The sequence below is a fragment of the Lytechinus variegatus genome, chromosome 4, assembly GCF_018143015.1.
Source record: "Lytechinus variegatus isolate NC3 chromosome 4, Lvar_3.0, whole genome shotgun sequence".
Lineage (NCBI taxonomy): Eukaryota > Metazoa > Echinodermata > Echinoidea > Temnopleuroida > Toxopneustidae > Lytechinus > Lytechinus variegatus.
Window position 1 is genome coordinate 41,416,960 of NC_054743.1, and position 19,850 is coordinate 41,436,809.

Genomic DNA, 19,850 nt, shown 5'->3' on the forward strand with positions numbered 1-19,850 from the left:
TAGCTATCGCCGACGCTCGGTGGATGCGCATTTTGTATACTGTACCGTACATGCATGCACAGATCGCTGCAGAATAAGTGTAACTGAAGTTATCGATTAATTTTCATTATTATGTTGCCAATTTGAAGAGCGTTTGTTTGTAGGCTTGTGTGCGAGCGTATAACACGTAAGTTGTAGCGATGATTGCTATCGCAATTGGTGATTCTCAAATTGACTCTGAGTGTGATTGAGCAACGCTTTCGAGCTTTTGAGACCGGAGCAGACCCATTTCGTGCCGATTTCGTGGTACAAAAACGTGAGTCTCCAGAAAGAATGTGGATTAAATTGGCGATTTTGGAAGTGAACTCACTCTGGATTAATTGAAATATGTTGACATATTAGTAATTAAAACATGTGCAGTGTCTGAGAACTAAGATTTAATGTGAGGCTGTGAGCTTGTTTATGCAGATGCTACCGTGTACACGGTGATGGAATTTAGTACACGTGCACTGACTTGACCGTGCGTGTACACGTGTACACGAAACGGGCCTAGTAGCAACCATCTACTGCAATTCAGGATTCAATTGTCTTTATAACATGAATGGTGTCGGTGGGTCATCGCTAGTTTGTCAAACATGATGGCCAATTTCAAACAATTCCAATTGACCATAATCAGCTCTGGGGTCGGTTGCAGAATGATTGCATTCAAATGCAACAAAGAAAAAAATAAATGCATGCTTTTAATTGGTCGAAATTCAAGTTGCCTTTGATTGTGAGTCTTTCTGCAACCAAGCCCTCGATAATATTAGCTATGCAAATTTGGGTATTGTCCTGCCAACCCTTGGATTTAGCCTATGTGAGTTTCAAAAAGGACATTAAACACAATGGTGAATGCTCTGTGTTACCAACACGTATGTGAAACTTCAGGTCTTACAAAGAGTTAAGATTGATCCAATCAATTGTAACTCTATGGAGATCCATCAGTGTCATAATTTTTTCTACAGGAAATTTGCACAATAAAAGAGACTCTCACTGAATCTTCCAGAGAATGATGAATGTATGAATATTCATCATATCTAGAAAATATTTTAAACAAATTAGCAGGTTAGATGTTGATGTCTATAGTTGTGGTTGATCGGATCAATGGCAACTCTTTGTAAGACGGGCCCCTGATCACCCTCCCAGTCTGATGGGGGTTAATAGAATAATGTTTTACACCCAAATGACTAAAGTATAGTAACAACAGACATACTTCCCCACCCCTCTGCAACCACTATCATTTTAGACTAACCAGACATACCAAATGGTCAAAGATAAAGGAAAGGTTCTGATTATAAATTTCAGTTAGTCGTAGAGAGAAAACAGTCAAAATATCTTTCTATTCTTTTGGCCTTTCTATTGAATACTGAGCGAATACTACAAAGAAAAATAATGAATATGAATTTTCCACATTTCCCATATATACAAAATACTTTGGCACCCTTCAATAACATGGATACATACTTTTGATATATTTGGTGAACACACATTGTTAAATTGGAAGAAATAAATTATAATCAAGCCATATGAACATAGACAACAATATACATATGCAGCCGCCTGCTTTGTGCATCAACAAACATTTCAAATTTGTACATAAATCCAGCAAGATTAAAGTACAAAGTGCAGTACAAGTTCAATAAATTAATTTTTGGAATTAGTACATGTACTAATATAGAGAATATGAATTATGCATAAGTGCACATGAATATTCGGAAACAAATTAGACCACAGATTTTAGTGCCAAGTGTGGAGTTTATGGATTTAGTTCCGACAAAATTTATATTCAACACATGGTTTTTCTCATTTGAGAATGAGAGTTGGTAAATTCAATTTGAAATATCAGAATGGGGTTTCATGTTTATTTCATCTGAGAGCAGCAAAATTGGACTATCCGAAAGGTAAATGTGAAGTATTGAATGGCTTGACAAATCGCAATCTTGAATCGAATTTCGTGTTATGTAATGATATCTTTCAGTAACGGTGGGGGGGATGCCTGCTAAACTGATTTGTTTTGAAGTAATGATAAATGAGTGATCATTGGCACATGAGTGTCAAGTTCGTACTGAGATGACACATTTACGTGTTTATATCACTCTATGTCATTGCCAGTTACCTTGATACCTCTACTTTGAATTACATGAACAAGTACAACCCATGGATTTCCATGATTCAACAACGAGGTCATAATTTGAAATTTTTGAAGCTTTGGTTACGTTTCATGTTCCAAAATTTAAAATAACTTTACAACTTTGCAAGTTCAAGACTTCTTGTAGGAATTAGTAGCACTGTGATATCCTTTGTTCTATTTCATTGGAATTATTGAAAACTTGATGGCTCCATGTGCTAAAATTACACACAAGACTGTGGTTGATTCAGATCAATTGTAAGTATGGAAAGCCAGCAGCACCACAATTCATTGTCTTGCAAGGGCATGATGCTCTGGAGGAATGTGTCAGATCATAATAAACCTAACTATGGAAAGTTGACAGCACCATAATTCATTATCTCCCAAATTTATCTTTTGGCATGATGCTCTAAAAGGCATCATTATTTAATCTCAATTACTATGGAAAGTCATGAGCACCATAATTCATTATCTCACATACTTATGTGAAAGCATGATGCTCTATAAAAAGAATTTATATTATATGTCATCAATTTGAAATTAATCTTGTCTATGGAAAGCTAGCAGTATCATAATTTATCATCTTACACATGTTAGGTCACGATACTCTGAATGTTTATGCATGCGTCATCAAATTTAACAGTGCTATTTTTAGTATAGTTAAAAGGGACAGTGCATACGCCTTTCCCTTGACAGATAAGCCGTTTACACAATAAATTAGGACACTGAAGGCTTTCCATAGTTAAAGTTTATCTGAATCAATCCCAAGCATCTGAGACCTGCTTGTTTTTAATCCCAGCTGACATCGTCTTTGCGTAATGATGTCTGCAGCACTTGCATGTCCCGCAGCATTTGTAGATTTCGTTTGGAATCGCCATTTGACACATGGATAGGCCCCGCCCCTCGGCCTTTGGTCTTCACCGTGGTGATGACCTGCACCTCTGCTCCATTTGAAATAGAAGGAGAAGATGCTTGTCTTGTTCCTATTGATCTAGGCTTGGTCTTCTGCGCCTTGGGGGCTTTTGCCTTTTTTGGCTTTCCAGAAAGCTGAAAGTAATACACAAACATAAAGTAAAGTTAAACAAAATCTTCTGTTAAGTTTGATGATAAAGAGAGTGTTGTTAGCAAGAGGTCCTGATCCACTGTATTATAACGAATTATCTTAAATTTGTCACTGACGAGAAGTTATGGTTAGGACAAACCTTTCATTAATAAGAAATAAATACAGCCACCTTTATAAGCAAATATTTCTGCATATATATCTTAATAACTTTAATTATTCAAAATATTTACAAGTTGATTTCTTTGTGATATTTGTGTTGTTTACAAATACAACAATGATAATAAATGAAAATCAGAACTGAAGCAATGCTCGTAATGTTTAGGAAAATACCTCCAAAATAATGTTTCTTTCAATACTAATTTGAAAATAGCAAGAGAGCTATTCAAATGGCCAATCGTGTACAGCACAAATTTCACTTTTTAAAAATCTGAACCAGATCCAATGTATAAAACTGATTTAAATTAATGTTTCAAATACAAGTATGACAAGTTCATGTACTATAGCTATAGTAAAGAAAACTGAACGATCCTGAGAAAAGCTGATTCACAAAAAGTTGATATGATAGCAACTCTTGCTGGAATGTCAACTACCATGACAACAGTGGAAATTTCTGCTTCCTGATTGACTCTTCCAATGAAAAGTTGACATTCCAGCAAGTTACTACCATAACAACTTTTTATGAAAAGGATAAATCAATGTTGTAATCTGCATTCTGAATGCAATCAAACCTACCTGTTCTTTATGTTTCTTGAGTTTAGCAATCTGGTCTCCCTTGGCCTCCATCTTGAAGACTAGATTATCAAGCTCCCTCTCTAGATCCTCCCTGATGTGAGGGTCTTCCGTCTCGCGGATCTGCTTAGCAAGATCTTGGTGTTCTCTGTGAACGGAGCAAGAAAGGGGAAGGGGAAGAGAAAATGAGGTAGGGAAATGGAGAGAAAAGGGGAGTAAAATTAGATGGTAAGCAAAAACAAAAGGGGAGGAAAAGAAAGAGATAGGATGAAGTAGAAAGAAATGGAGAGAGGGAGGAAGAGGTGGTGAGGACAGTAAGAGAAGTTGAGAGTGACAGAGATGGAGAGAAAAATAAAAAGATAATTATGAAATAGAAAGAAATGGAAAGTGGGAGAAATAGGTAAAGGTGAGAGAAGTGAAGTAAGTATGGAGCAGAACAAGGTAGGGAATGCAAGAAAGAGATGTGTGAGAAAGATAAATGAAGAATTAGCTTTGCACAATACATGTACATACCAATAGAAACACCTTGCATGCTAGGTTGGGAAACCCTCACACAAGTCTCCCTGACATACTTTCATAACAAATTATCTAATACAGACATTCTTAATATCTATGAGCATGGAATTCATTCAATCATCTTTCCAATATGATAAAATATGTTTCAACGACAAATGGAATATATTGTGTTGCTATGTCAGAAAACCTCAGACAATGTAACAATAAGAACAGCATTTGGTCAGACTATAAGCCTAATTCAAAGTTTAAAAAGCATGCCAACTTACGGCACATAATGTAAACTAAGGTCCATAACATAGCAGATTATCGGGGCTTTGCCAATGAACAAAAAACGCAACTTGGTGCATAATACCCTCAAAGTGGACATTCACTCTTTTTTGTCTTATTTCTATTGTTTTTCTCCTCAAAGTAATTAAAAACAATTAATAAACCCTTACCCATCTATAATGTCTCGGCATTCATTCAGACAAATATCAAATAAGAGCCCTGTCCAACAGTAACAACCATAAAGAGCTTGATGTGTGCTGTATGCTTGAACTACACATCATGAATATGCACCAACTCATTTGCATATCTCATTATATATGCAAAAGCTGAATTATATGATTTGGACACCTACGAAACATAAACCCCCAAACACTATCCTCAGAAAAATAACCATATCATGTAGCATGCCCCTCAAAAATAAGGAAACGTCTGCTCTGTCTGCTTGATCTACACATCATGAATATGCATCACCTCATTTGCATATCTCATTAAGTATGCAGAAATTGATTTTTTACATAATATCAACACTTTCAAAATGCAAACTTCGACAAAACTAACCTCACTATCTTCAGAAATTATTCAGAATGCAGATGGAAACAAATTTGTTGATATTCAGATAAGATTTGCAAAAATAAGTGAATTTAAGTAAATTTCTGGTCACTAACCATCCCTTCACAAATGCAGTGAAAATACATAAATGTGAGGCAACCCTTATCTCGCCATGCCTTAAACTAATGAGTAAGGAAAATAACGAGCCTAGGTAGCCCTAGGTTCCACAGCTTATTAGTCTGTGAGGAATTTCTCTAAGGGGACAGGTTGCCCTTGGTGTGGCCCACCATACTTCGGTGGGATGCCCATGATTGGCGATCTTCCCTCGTCCCCAAAATACAATCAAAAGACAAGAAAACTTGAACAAATACCTAAGAACAAAGATGAAATTAACAATGTTTAATCTTGTAAATTTTGATCTGAATTGCATCAGCTTCTTTCTGACATAGCAACACTATCATGTGATAATGCATAACAAGGTTGACCCTTAGTCTGCAGGCACAGACCTTTGGTTTTCGACATTTGTCTAGTGCATAATCTGAGGAAGAGTCTGAATAAGTGAGACTAGATTCACTAAGTACTGTGGCTATACTTTACACATACTGGAAGTTTGTAGTCTAGTCTTGACTCTAGACATGGTATGAATGACTAAAGTGTAAAATTTTAGTATGTGCTTGCAGACTTAATGGCCATGGTGTGGCCTATCTTAATTTTCTGGATGCTTAGTCTGCACGCACAGACTAAAATTTGACACTTTACAATTAATACCACGTCTAAGGTGGAGACTAGACTCCAGAGCCAATGTGTGTGTGTCAAATAAGAAGTAGAAGCAACCACACCACGTAAGTAAATGTAGTAGTCTCACTACTTCAGACTGCATTATGCACTATGCGAAAGCCATGATAGGTCTGTGCCTGCAGACTACTATACCCACGCTAGGGGATTTTCCCTCATCCCCAGTTCCCGACAGGTGACCATGCAATTGTGCAGAAAATCAGTGCGCATGTCGCTAATGGCATGATGTAATCTACATCATCGGAAATTCTTTTTTTTAAATATTGTGTGAATTTATAGATAATGCTAATTAACGTGTGAAATCAGAATTCGCTCAAAGAAAATTTCAACTAGAATTTTAATATTTTTCTTTCAGTTTTTGATGTGTTCTTCACTTCTAATGAATAGAAAATATAAAATTCTAAAATCCAACAGGTTCTAGCTCTTTGCTAAAATGGGTCACATTTTACGACAAAACTTACAGTCCCATGAGGGCAAACTCTTCCTGGAGTCCAAGTACGAGGTCGGATAGGTCACTGCCGGCAGATGACGACACCGATGCTGACCTTTTGACCTTTGCACTCTGAGGTCGGTGAGGTGCGAGAGGTCCGTTGCCACACCACGCTGTGTTGTGTGTCTTAAGAATGGCAAGTACATTCTGGAGATTGGCATTCACAGAGTGACTGGGAGTTGTTGACTGAAAAGTGAGATATAAAGATTTTGTTGTGCCATGTCTCAATTAGCCTTTATATTTAGTTCTAAAAAATATACACATGATTATCAAAATATACAGTTGGCATATTTCTCTCTCTTTATTAACATTTAAAAAACACTATTCCTATTTGTCTCAATATCCACCATTATTTCTAATCAACAACAGTTAATCAACAGCTATTATGTATGATGCTGCTAACTTTTAAGTTTTTCATATTGACGTTTATCCACATCATCCCCTACTTTTCTTCATCTTCTTTGGAATAATCTGCCTCCTTCAGTACTGAAGTTTCACCAGGGTCCAGTAACACAAAGGTTAGCGACTGATCGCACACTTGACTTTTACAAATGATTGTACATTGTAGTCAATGTAATCAATCGGGGGAAAATGTGTCTACGATCATTGCTAAGCTTTGTGTTACGGGGCCCGTAACACAAAGGTTAGCGATTTGAAAGAATGATTCTGATTGGTTCCCAGTCAGTCTACTGAGCAAAATGCACATGCAACGATGAACATGATAGGCCAATTCATTTAGCGATCAATCACTAACCTTTGTGAAATGGGCCCAGATGTACTTGTATGCATTCTAAGAGGAAGGTCATATTTACAGGTGCATCTTACGTATTTACATGGCGCAGATAAAGAGTAAAAAGCTTTTATGTTAAAACTGAAATATAATAATAATTGCTGGATTTATATAGCGCTTTTTGCCTGAGGATACAAAGCGCTTGATATTACCCCGGCACAAGCTCAAGCTACCATAACCGGCGCTCAGTGCATTCAAGGAATTAATCCTGCCAGGTACCCATTCACCTCACCTGGGTCGAGTGCAGCAGTGTGGATAAATTTCTTGCTGAAGGAAAACACGCCATGGCTAGGATTCGAACCCACGACCCTGTTTGAAAGGCGAGTGTCAGAACCACTAGACCACAACACACCCATGAAATATGGAGCTTTCACATGTTTAATATTTTACTAATTGTATGATAATATTTACCTTGCCTACAACAAATGGGATCTGCCCCGTGCAATGAGGCCTGGGAGACGTTGGCTGTGGAACCTTTTTCCTCTTCTTCTTCACTTTCCTGGGTCTTCGTTCCTCCGTGGCCTGTTCTGTGGCGAGTAGGATGCGGTTGGTTTCTGCCAGAGTCCTCAACTGAAAGTGACATTGAAAAGAACTGGAGATTTTTTTTGCTGATAGGAGACATATATGCATTACACTTTCGGGTAAGGGGTAATTTTTTTTTAAGGGTAAAATTACAAGTTGAATGTTTTGGGGGGTTTTCCTCGGATGAGTAAGTTAGCAGAAATATAGCTAAACATGGATAACTTTAGCCAAGATATTTACAAAATCATACACAATGAGAGAGATTAAGTTTTATCTATTATCTTTGAGATTACTTACCCCCCCCCCCAACTTGACACGGTACAGTGACATTTGCTCTGGCGACAATTGCTCCGATGGAAAATCTAAAACCTTACCTCCAACTAAATAAACCCTAATCCATAGCTTTACCTTATTCTGATCCAAAAACTCTATTAAACCCCTAACTTTAACCTGATGCCCTCTGAAATGTTAAAACTGGAGCAAAATGTTGCAGGAGCATATATCATGTCACCCTTCACATTCATATTAAGCCAAATTCAGTTCACTGAGTATTTGATAATCACTTTGTCCTTCAATAAACAAATCGCTTCAGTTTGCTACAGTTTGCTCCATGAGATATACATGTTGGCCCACTCAATAGTGATAACATATCAAGAGACCAGTTGAGCAATACATATGTTGTAGATCTGGGCCCCGTCTTACAAAGAGTTACGATTGATCCGATCAATCGTAACTATTCATAACTATGGTCGTCCAGGAACGTCATCTATTATGCATGTTTGTTCAAACTATTTTCTCGCTATGATGTATATTCATGCATTCATTTTTTTCTTGAAAATTCACTGCACTTCTCTTTGCATACAGAGGACATTGTGCAAGTTTTTCATAGAAAAAATTTATGACAGTGATGGATTTCCATACAGTGAGGATTGATCGGATCAACCGTAACTCTTTGTAAGACGGGGCCCTGATCATTAGGGAGATCCCAAAGTGGTTTGTTAGAGAATCAATACATGATGCATCATACAGGTAGGATGCTAAACCGCGAGGTATAAACAATGCAAAGTATGATAAGTGAGAGACATAATGGCAAACCTCTGCTTCACGATCTAAGAGCATTTTCCTTTGCCTTCTCTCTTCCCTGAGCCTGTTTTCCAAATCTCTGATTTTACTCTATAGAACAGAAAGACAGAAGAACATATTTTCAGTACATAAATCCATATTAATACTGTCATTACAGATAAAATTTCTTTATGTGTAAAAGACATCAATCATCTCATGATGAATGAACCTGCTTATAAGACATCAAATTATCAGGGGTAGTATTCTGAAAATTGTCTTAACTTTTCTTGTAACTCAATAAGATAACAGCTCGTTAAAAATTCTCTTAAATCAGTATTCAAAAAATTGTCTTATCTCTGTAAGGACGTCCCCTATTTTATCTCTGACACGCCCAATATTTCATCATCAACCATTCATTAAGCTAGTTATATGCTTCGGTCAACCAATAGAAGCATCTCTTCTGAAAAATAATAAAGCGCATTTTTGATATCAGGCTTAATTTCCTTGCGCCCCCGACGCTTATGCCTGTGCGCTTCTGTCCGAAAAACAAAAGTGGCTCTTCTCAAAGACATATTTTCTCTGAAAAGATTCATCGTCTCGAACACCAACTTTAAATTGTTGAAAAGTCTACCGATCCGTCGTTATAATGTATTTGGAATGTCTCCTTTTGTAAAACATGATGTTATTGCAAGATGCAACAAGAAATAATTATTAGAGACGGACAAATATCGCATGCAACATTAAGTTACAATAGCCCCCTACCTCTTGTAAATTTTCTTGTATTTTGCAAGGAAGTTAACAGAACTCAAAGATAAGAGAATTTTCAGAATACCTTTTATCTCGATATGGTATCTTGCGCAAAGAGATATTTATGCACCATTTTTACTTAACACATAATTCTAGCTCTGACATCATACGTGCTCAGTGAAAGTTATAAGAGAATTTACAAGAAAAGATACAAGAAATTTCGGAATACAGATTTTATTGTAACTCTAAAGATACAAGAATATTTCTCTTAAGACAATTATCAGAATACGGCCCCAGTTTGTTAAACTGTGCAATTACAAAAAATAAATAAATAAAATAACACTGGTGCTATTTCATATTAAAAGTGGCTTGTAAACATGAGCTGAACCATTTGAACCACCACAAGAATATGGTAATGGAATGGCAAACCAAATGGACGTCTCAATAACAGTACATAAGCTGAATTTGAAATGTGCAGATATTAAGATATTTTACTACCTTATCTCAATTTCTGGCAAAATTATTTGTTGGCCTTCACATGAACTAAAATATCTCAAAGTTTAATTCAGTCATAGATAAATATATCATGACAAACATTTGGCTCATACTCATGCCAGCCAACTCTTTATAATGAAAAATCGCACTGAAAAAAAGAAAAATCTAATTTGGGGGCAAGTAAGCACTGAAGGTATACTGCCCATACTTTAAAAAAAAATCTTGTTTGGTTTTTTTTGCTTTTATTTTGCTATGTTGAACAAAAAATACCGATAATCTAACTGAATCTGATAAAAATCTTACTAATTGCCAGGTATGAATACTTTGGTATGTCATATATTCAGTGACTAATATGAACTGGCTCAAACCTCGGCTGGTCACCAAAATATGATTTCGATATAATCACATTCAAAGTTTGGATGTTTTTCAGACCCTCATAATTTCGCACTTTGAAAGAAACCAGATCAATTATTTATACCAACTCAAAGTATACATTCTATTCTTTAATAGTATACAAAATTTTGTCTGCAATTCGTATTCATTCTTTAATATTTGAAATTCATGAAGTGCATTCATGCATTTCATAAACTGCTAATTTTGACCAAAAACCGGGGGTTTGAGTCATTTATAAGAATCACGGGCACCATGCACACTGTTTTTTAGCGGAACAAACTACGGTTTGAGCTGGTTTGTGAAATCATTATGCCATGCGTACGATTGTTTAGAGGCACAAACTACATACGCTTAGCATCTAGGTCGGATCTTTGACTTGTGCGTGCCATTCCAGAGACCTTATAGTACCGGTACATTAAGAATGGTTTGAGCCAGTTTGTAAAATCAAAGGAGGGGTTGAGCCAGTTCGTAATTCAAATATGCTCTTATTCTTTGAATAATACAAATTTTGATGTGACATTTGGCAAATCAATAGATTGAATCACGGGCCTTCAAAAATATGCAAAAAATAAATTTCTAAAACTTGACCGAAAATTAGGTTTGAGCCGGTTCGTACAATCACTGATGATATTACAGTCAATCCGAAAGTCATGCATTCCTTTACAACAGCTTTATGAAAAATCCTACAGATCCAAGTAATACCCATGGTAACATGAAATTACCTGTGAAACTGATTGGTTATCTGTCAAGCGATTGTACTCCCTCTCTAGCTTCCGCAGCTTCTCTTCTTGACTCATCAGTTCCTCTCGTTGGGCGAGGGTGTCCTGCGTTCTCCGCGCCTCAGCCATCTTCAGTGCGGCCTGCCGATCGCTCTCGGCGCTCTGCACCATCCTCCGCATGTACTCCAGCTGTTTCTCAAGCAGCGGTATGCGCTGGTCGGCACCAGATAATTGGCTCTGCACCTCTGTGAAAATGATATCAAGGCATTTAGTGTCCTTCCCAATTAGAGAAATTTCATGGATAGTAGCTTTAAAGGTCAAGTCCACCTCAGAAAAATGTTGATTTGAATCAATAGAGAAAAATCAGACAAGCACAATGCTGAAAATTTCATCAAAATCGGATGTAAAATAAGAAAGTTATGACATTTCAAAGTTTCGCTTATTTTTAACAAAATAGTTATATGAACGAGCCTGTTACATCCAAATGAGAGAGTTGATGACGTCACTCACTATTTCTTTTGTTTTTTATTGTTTGAATTATACAATATTTCAATTTTTACGAATTTGATGATTAGGACCTCCTTGCCTGAAGTACAAAATGTTAAAATAATGGAATTCCACGTGTTCAGGGAGGAATGAAACTTCATTTCACATGACAATGACGAGAAAATCAAAATATTTCATATTTATAATAAAATACAAAAGAAATAGTGAGTGAGTGATGTCATTAGTTCCCTCATTTGCATACTGACCGAGATGTGCATATCACTGTTTTGTGAAATGAAGCGAAACTTTAAAATGTCATAACTTTCTTATTTTACGTCCAATTTTGATGAAATTTTCAGTGTTATGCTTGTTGATTTTTTTCTCTTTTTATTCAAATAATCTTTTTGTTGGGGTGGACTTGTCCTTTAAAAAACAACAAACAATGCAACAAGATGTATCAATAGGCATTTTCTCTTTGAAATCTAAACTTGCAAAATAAAGTAGATACATGCTTTTGAAAAGAAATATACCAGCTTCTTCACAATCTGCCTTTCAGCACATTTTCCTACGAGATAAATCACTTGCATACTAGATTTTTTAATCATGCTGCCTTACCTAGCACCAACAATGTACAGTATGTATATTTCCAAAAGTGATACTAATCGCATAATTTATAGCTCAAGAACCAGTGATGTCATTCCACACGTAAGGCCTCATTCAGTTCTGCAAACAGTCTAACAATTGGTCCAACAACAATGCCTGCCGATTGTCAAAAATTAACCCGACATCAATCCGTAACTAGTTCGTGGATTTATACCTTGTACATCCCGAGCTGTCTGTGTCTCCTTCTGCGTTCTCCTCTTGGTTGCTGTAGGCTCCTGTAAGGTTTGTCTGTACTGGCTGGTTTCTTTGGATAGGGATTTCAGGTTGGTCTCTGCCTGGGCTCTCTCTAGCTCCAGCTTACGGATCTTTTCCTGCAAGCCCCTCAATGCAGACACCACCGCTGTGAAAGATGGATAATGACAAAATAAATCAAACAAAAAATATTAACTTAAATATTGAACAGTGAGAATGTACACCAAAATGGTAACTCTTTCTTGGGTGCTATCAGATTCTCCAACATTTTCATTTCTGTCAGCTAGATTTAAACTCATTTTTCAAGGATAAGAGCATTGTACAAGAATGTAATACTTTGTCCTGCTTGATAATTTGATCCTACTTAAAAAGACATGGGCTCAAGTAATAATAATAGATAAGATTTATATAGCGCACTTTCCATCTTGATTAGATGCTCAAGGCGCTTCAGAGCAGAACAACAGAAACTATTTACACATGTAATACATGTCTGAACAATAAGTCAATGTCTATCAAAAAACACATTTATACAGGTATGTTTTCAGGTTGCCCTTGAAGGTGGTCACTGAAGTCTGGGTTTTCAAACTGTGTGGGAGAGCATGAGGTGAATCAGGCAAACCAGTGACTGGCTTATTTGAATTAGAACAACAGGTAACCAGTCTAGAATAAAATTGCGCATAAGTGTATGAAACAACTCTAAGGAAAGTGTGGATACATGCATCTCTCACCTCTGCTGTTGCTTTCTGGGACAGCTCGGACCTGTTCTGGGTGCTTCCTCCTGGCGATCTGATCCCCCAGGAGTGGCCTGGCTGTTGGGTAGTCCTGGTATGAGGATACAGACTCCACGTTGAAGGACATATCATCTCCTGGCATCCTGCCGTCCATCCCTCCGAGTTTACCTGTAGTTTTGCCATAGGGCGATGCCAGACCACCTACTCCATCTGGTCTCCTGGTTGACGTCTTGCAAAGGGAAGAGATATTTTGAGAATCAAATGAACATGACTTTAAATGTTCACATATTGCATCTAGCAACTGAAATTCAGTAATGTTGAACTTCAGGAACCAAAAATTGATGTTGATGCAGCATCATTATTCAGCCTTTTAAAGACCCCTCTTCCTCTCCTATTCCTCCTCCATCCCCTTTAGCTTTGGGACATCCTTCCTTAATCAATTGCTACATAGTGTAGTCTTTGCAATGCCTAAGCATGTGGCAATAAACTACATGTATAAGAATGTAGGAGCAATCAAATTCAAAAGATGGTATGTCATATTTTTCAGCAGTCAATGCGCATGTGCATTTTAAAACTTGTGCATGAATTTTTACACCGAACTGTCTTTGTTTCACCGTGTCTGCAAGTGCAACTAAACAAGTTGCAGTCTCAACATGCACAAAGCAAAGCCCACTTGTTCACTGCTACTACCCTGCCTGTCGGGAATCCAAATGTAGATATATGCAGTGTACAACACACACTTTAAAATTCATTAAAATGCCACTTTTGTAACAAAAAAATACGAATTTTCATACAGTTGCAATCTATTTTTCAATAGTAACGCGGGGATCATTATTGCACAGGTCTGTATTCACCAGATCCGGAGCACTGAAAAAAAATTTGGCATATTTTTGTGCAGGCCCTCTATTGTGAAAAGAAAATTTTAAAATAAATGTCATTTTTCAATCTCTATTTTCAATTTAGAAAAAAATAAAGGACTTTAATTTACTAATGAACCAAGTTATGTGATGAATAGTTGTAATGGAAACTGAGGGTCAAAAATCAAGCATTTGTCCACCAAAAACAAGAGAAAATGAGCCAAATATTGCCAACCTTATTTCACCACACAGGGAATACATGTAATAACAGAGAACAAGGTTATATCATAACCTTGTTCATTGAATGAGTGGCAAAGCCAAAGTCCATAAAACACACAAAACATATTCAACACATACCTTTATGGTTAATGAATGCAATGCATCATGGGATGGATTTCTAGTAAACAGGGAGGCAAGCATAACCAAAAGATATAGTCCGAGGCATTGGAAAGTATCTCACACTCAATATTTATCTTTCAATGTCACTCATAATCATTGTTCATAATTTTGGGCATATTTTTGTGTATGCCCTCTATTGGTGGAAAGTAATATGGCAAGAAAATTTTCATTTTTCAATCTCTATTTTTAATAAAGAAAAAATAATTTAAAGAATCAAATTTACATAAGAGCCAAGTTATACGATGAATAGCTGTATTGGAAACTGACAGTGAAAAAAAATCAAGCATTTGTCCCATAGAAAAAGAGAAAATAAGCCAAAATTGCCAGCCTTATTTTGCCACACATGGAGATGTAACTGAGAACCACCCAAGGGTCACTTGTTCACCACTTGTTCACTGCTACCACCCTGCCTGTGGGGAATCTACAGGTAGGACTATGGTATGCCAATGTTGTACAGAGCACACACTTTAAAAAATCATTAAAATATCACTTTTGTGACCAAAATTACTAATTTCCATACAGTTGAAATCTATTTTTCATTAGTAACTTGGGAATAATTTTTGTATTCACCAGAGCGCTCAAAAACTTGAATTTGGGGCATATTTTTTGTATGCCCTCTATTGGTGGAAAGTAATATGTCAAGAAAATTTTCATTTTTTGATCTCTATTTTTAATTAAGAAAAAAATGATTTAAAGAATCAAATTTAAATAAGAGTCAAGTTGTATGAATAATAGGTGTGATGGAAATTGTCAGTGCAAAAAAATCAAGCATTCGCCCCAAAGAAAAAGAGAAAATAAGCCAAACATTGCCACCCTTATTTTGCCACACATGGAGATATAACTGAGAACAAGGTTATATTATAACCTTGTTCATTGAATGAGTGCCAAGGGTCATTACCATCCTGCCTGTGGGGAATCTATAGGTCGGACTATGGTATGCCAATGTTGTACACAGCACACAATTTAAAAAATCATTAAAATATCACTTTTGTGACCAAAAATACTAATTTCCATACAGTTTAAAGTTATTTTTCATTAGTAACTTGGGGTAATTTTTGTATTCACCAGGGCGCTCGAAAACTTGAATTTTGGGCATATTTTTGTGTACGCCCTCTATTGGTGGAAAGTAAAAATGGCACAATAATTGTAGTTTTTCAATCTCTATTTTCAATTAAGAAAAACTAATTTTAAGAATCAAATTTACTTAAGAGCCAAATTATATGATGAATAGCTGTAATGGAACCTGACAGTGTCAAAAAATCAGGCATTTGTCTCAAAGAAAAAGAGAAAATAAGCCAAACATTGCCAACCTTGTTTCACCACACAGGGAGGAGTAACAGAGAACAAGATTATAATTTTATATCATAACCTTGTTCATAGAATGAGTGACTGAGGACAAGGTTGACATAACCTTGTCTTCTTCATTAAAAGGACAAGTCCACCCCAACAAAAACTTGATTTGAATAAAAAGAGAAAAATTCAACAAGCATAACAATGAAAATGTCATCAAAATCGGATGTAAAATAAGAAAGTTATTACATTTCAAAGTTTCGCTTAATTTCACAAAATGAGAGAGTCAATGATGTCATTCATTCACTATTTCTTTTGTTTTTTATTGTTTGAAAAATGAAATATTTTGATTTTCTCGTCATTGTCATGTGAAATAAAATTTCATTCCTCCCTGAACACGTGGAATTCCATTATTTTAACATTTTGTGCTACAGGCAAGGAGGTCCTAATCGTCAAATTCGTAAAAAATTGAAATATTGTATAATTCAAACAATAAAAAACAAAAGAAATAGTGAGTGAGTGACATCAGCGACTCTCTCATTTGGATGTAACTGGCTCGTTCATATAACTATTTTGTTAAAAATAAGCGAAACTTTGAATTGTCATAACTTTCTTATTTCACAATCACATCCGATTTTGATGAAATCTTCAGCATTGTGCTTGTCTGATTTTTCTCTATTGATTCAATCAACATTTTTCTGAGGTGGACTTGACCTTTAGTTTAATGAGTGGGCATGGCCACTCATTCTGGATGCGAATCTGAAGTGACAATGCCAATGGCAGTTTTCCTTTATTTTTAGCCCCTCGGAGCTGATTCCCAACAATTTATACCGACTCAGACATGATCAAGACAAGATGATCATGACATGATGGACAGACTGTCTGTCTCAATTCTTGACAAAAAAAAATCTTCAAAGTTCAACTCAAGTCCCAAGACTGGCCACTCATGGTTACAAATCGTCGCATGTGTGAAGGATTCATATGCACCTGGTGCACGCGAATCTTTCACACCATTTTTACTAAAATAACTATGACTTTACATCATAGCTATGAATTATACTTGTTCTATGACACTTACCGAACCATATGAATCGTTCGTTGAATACTCTTTGCTGTTTTTTTTAATAAAATAAGAGCATTTTTCGTGATCTTGATGTAGATGCCTCTTGATCAGCGTTGATATCAACTTTTGCCTAAAGAGGGCGCGCGATATTATTCACCAGAAGCCGGTAGGCACTTAAGAACCAAGTTTGAAAGGATACTCGTAAAATTATGTCACTCTCGCCGATGAATATTCATTTGATCGTGGCGTGCGTGTTCAATACACACTGAGTGCATGCATGCAGAGAGTTTGTATTGAACACGCACGACCACGATCTAATGAATATTCATCGCGAGAGTGACATAATTTTACGAGTGTCCTTTCAAACTTGGTTCTTAAGTGCCTACCGTACCTTTGTTTACGGTGTTGCAAGCTAGCTGCATTCTAGGCGATCAGCATTATTTTCTTGCTCGTTCAATCCACTTTCATCATCATCTTGTCAAAAGATGGCATACTTTACCAATACATGAGATGCAACCTGTTGATTTTTGGTACAATTTCCTATTACGCGCTGACGACTTGAATTGAGAATGTTCGATACGAAAAATTGCTTTTCGATTGTTGTTTGCGTACTTTCCACCGCAGTATTAAGGACGGATCGAACAGAGTATCCTGGTTGAGACTTGGAGGTAAGCGATAAAAATAGTTTTATAAATAATTTCCAATTCATTTTTTTTTTAACTTAAACTATTAAAAAAGAAATCATTAGTGGAGAAATACTGAAACGTTTGGCGTTTTTTATTCCCTCACATTCGTGTGATGAATGAAAACGTCAAAGTCCACTATGAAACCACATGCGTTGTGCGAGGTTAGTATTACTAACCTCGCATGTTGTGTGAGTGAAGACTGGCAAGAGTCAAGTTGTCAGTAGAGGCGCACGGCCAATATTGGAGACTGTCTCCCATGAGAGAGATTATCTCCAAAATCAGAGACTTTTATAAAGAAATTGGGTATCCAATTTCAGAGACAGTCTCCAGTTTGGGAGACCAATTTTCTAGGATTACCTTGGCGGCAAATAAAAATGTGATAAGCAGATTCCTCATGAAATATTACCCCTTTTCACCGTCTTCTTTAAAAATTCACCGTCTACTTTTGTTTTTATAAGGATTTTTGTTGTCATCCACACACAAAACAAATGGGCTTCTGACCTCAGTGGGACAAAAGTTTGGGTGGAAAAAATCATGCTTTTGTTGGTGTTGTTTCTTTTGTTCTTTTGCAAAGCAAGTCTCCAATATGGGAGATAGTCTCCCTTATTGGAGAGAGTCTCCCATATTGGCCGTGCGCCTCTACTGGTACTGGTTGTGAATGATTTTTTAAAGTAAACTTCCTTTCTTTTTTGTTAACATATTTATAAGTTATATCAATAAAGCTTTATAATTTGGTAAAGACAGACCACTTCCATATCAAGCTACAATGGTAACATAAGGCCCAAAAATGAATATCTGTTTAAAAATAAAACAAAAGTTAAAGTAACAAAAACGTCAGTCAACATTTATCCGGCAATAACTAACACAAAATGGCACGTCTCGGACTGCACACAAAAAAATGGAAGCTGAAAATTTGCAAAAGGTACAAAATCATTACCGAAGCGTATGTTGAATATCTATCCATAGAATTAATTGACAGTGAAAGTGTCAGCAGAATATCCTATCCTGATCTCGCATCTAGCTTGTAGGCCTAATGTAATAAAAAGATGAAAATCTCCACGAAATCTCCAACTACCGCGCACAAACAATTTGAATGACTCAACTACAGATGGCGCTAGACCACTAAAATTGTGCGCATCGCATAATACAAATGGGGATGGCGTATTTCGATCCGTTCGACACCCTCAAAATGGGTCAAAATATTTACCACTCCATACCCCCCCCCCCCAAAAAAAAAGGAGAGATCGGGCAATAAAATGTGTTAAAAAAAAAAAAAATGAGTGGTAGGAAGAAGAACGATTTTTTTTCTTTCTCTGCTGAAAATTTTAGGGCGTATAGGTAAGGATTTTGACTTCTCACGACAAAAAATAGATTGCTTCATAACTATTATTTTATTTCTAATTCTATACATTTTTATTGAGGCCAATTTTAAAAGGCGCAATGGGGACAATCCATAGAGATCTAAATATCCATACATGGGCCACCTTTTGGGGAGGGGGCTCAGTGAGTAAATGTGTAAAAAAAAAATCGGTGACAATAACAGGGCCGTTACATCTTTTTCAAAGATTGGTATTGAACATTGTGTGCAACGAATGCCCCCAGGGGAGCAGTCAAATGTATTGCTGTGCACATGCATGACCAAATTATTTCCAAACACCCCCTTAACAAGTTTTTCTCTGTGTGCAAAATAACCCCCTAAACATTACACATTTTTGTCCCTAAACAAGTTTTGTCTAGTTTCTAACAATTAGCTTAAATATACAACAAAAAATACAAAACTATATTCATTATGAGTGATGTCCCCAGTGCAGTTATGGGGTCAATATTCCACAATTGGGAAGAACCCGAACACTTTTCAGAAACAAAGCCCCTGGGAAAAAAAATCTTGGAGGACATAAACACGTATGGCTAGTCTTTAAAAACAAGCTTTGGGGAAAAAATACCCTAAATAAGTTTATTTGCTCTCATTTACTCATATCTGGCTTTATTATTATCATGTTATTCTGTTATGACCAACATTATTCTCTAGTCGGATTTCGTTGAATACCATTCTGAATATCTTATTAAACCCGATAGGGCCTGCTTCTATAATATTTTCTTCGATACGGTGCCTGAGACCAGAAGAATAAAATCATCTTCCAAATATGACAGACTAATTGTCAGTTTTGTTGCATTCATGATCTATTTCATAATGTTATTA

The 19,850-nt window shown here is 36.4% G+C and overlaps 1 protein-coding gene and 1 non-coding gene across 2 annotated transcripts; one reads left to right on the forward strand and one right to left on the reverse strand.

Moving 5' to 3' along the window:
* Positions 1–1,077: 1,077 nt before the first annotated feature.
* On the reverse strand, positions 1,078–18,677 carry LOC121414066 (centrosomal protein of 57 kDa-like). Its single transcript, XM_041607121.1, has 9 exons — positions 18,588–18,677; positions 13,353–13,584; positions 12,587–12,772; positions 11,287–11,528; positions 8,963–9,040; positions 7,757–7,915; positions 6,527–6,741; positions 3,942–4,086; positions 1,078–3,193 (listed from the first exon to the last, which is right to left on the reverse strand). The coding sequence occupies exons 1-9, from the start codon at positions 18,612–18,614 to the stop codon at positions 2,936–2,938; spliced, it is 1,542 nt and encodes a 513-aa protein (XP_041463055.1). The 5' UTR covers positions 18,615–18,677; the 3' UTR covers positions 1,078–2,935.
* Positions 5,443–5,596, forward strand: LOC121414590. Its single transcript, XR_005969892.1, has one exon. It is a non-coding gene; the product is annotated as a U12 minor spliceosomal RNA (small nuclear RNA).
* Positions 18,678–19,850: the final 1,173 nt, after the last annotated feature.

Bases quoted from the DNA above. Each gene is read 5' to 3' on its own strand.
- LOC121414066 (XM_041607121.1), bottom strand. From the start codon at position 18,614: ATGGATAGATATTCAACATACGCTTCG. The intron at 12,773-13,352 runs GTGAGAGATGCA...CATCTTTCACAG, and splicing joins CCCAGAAAGCAACAGCAGAG to CGGTGGTGTCTGCATTGAGG. The intron at 9,041-11,286 runs GTAATTTCATGT...TCTGTTCTATAG, and splicing joins ATAACCAATCAGTTTCACAG to AGTAAAATCAGAGATTTGGA.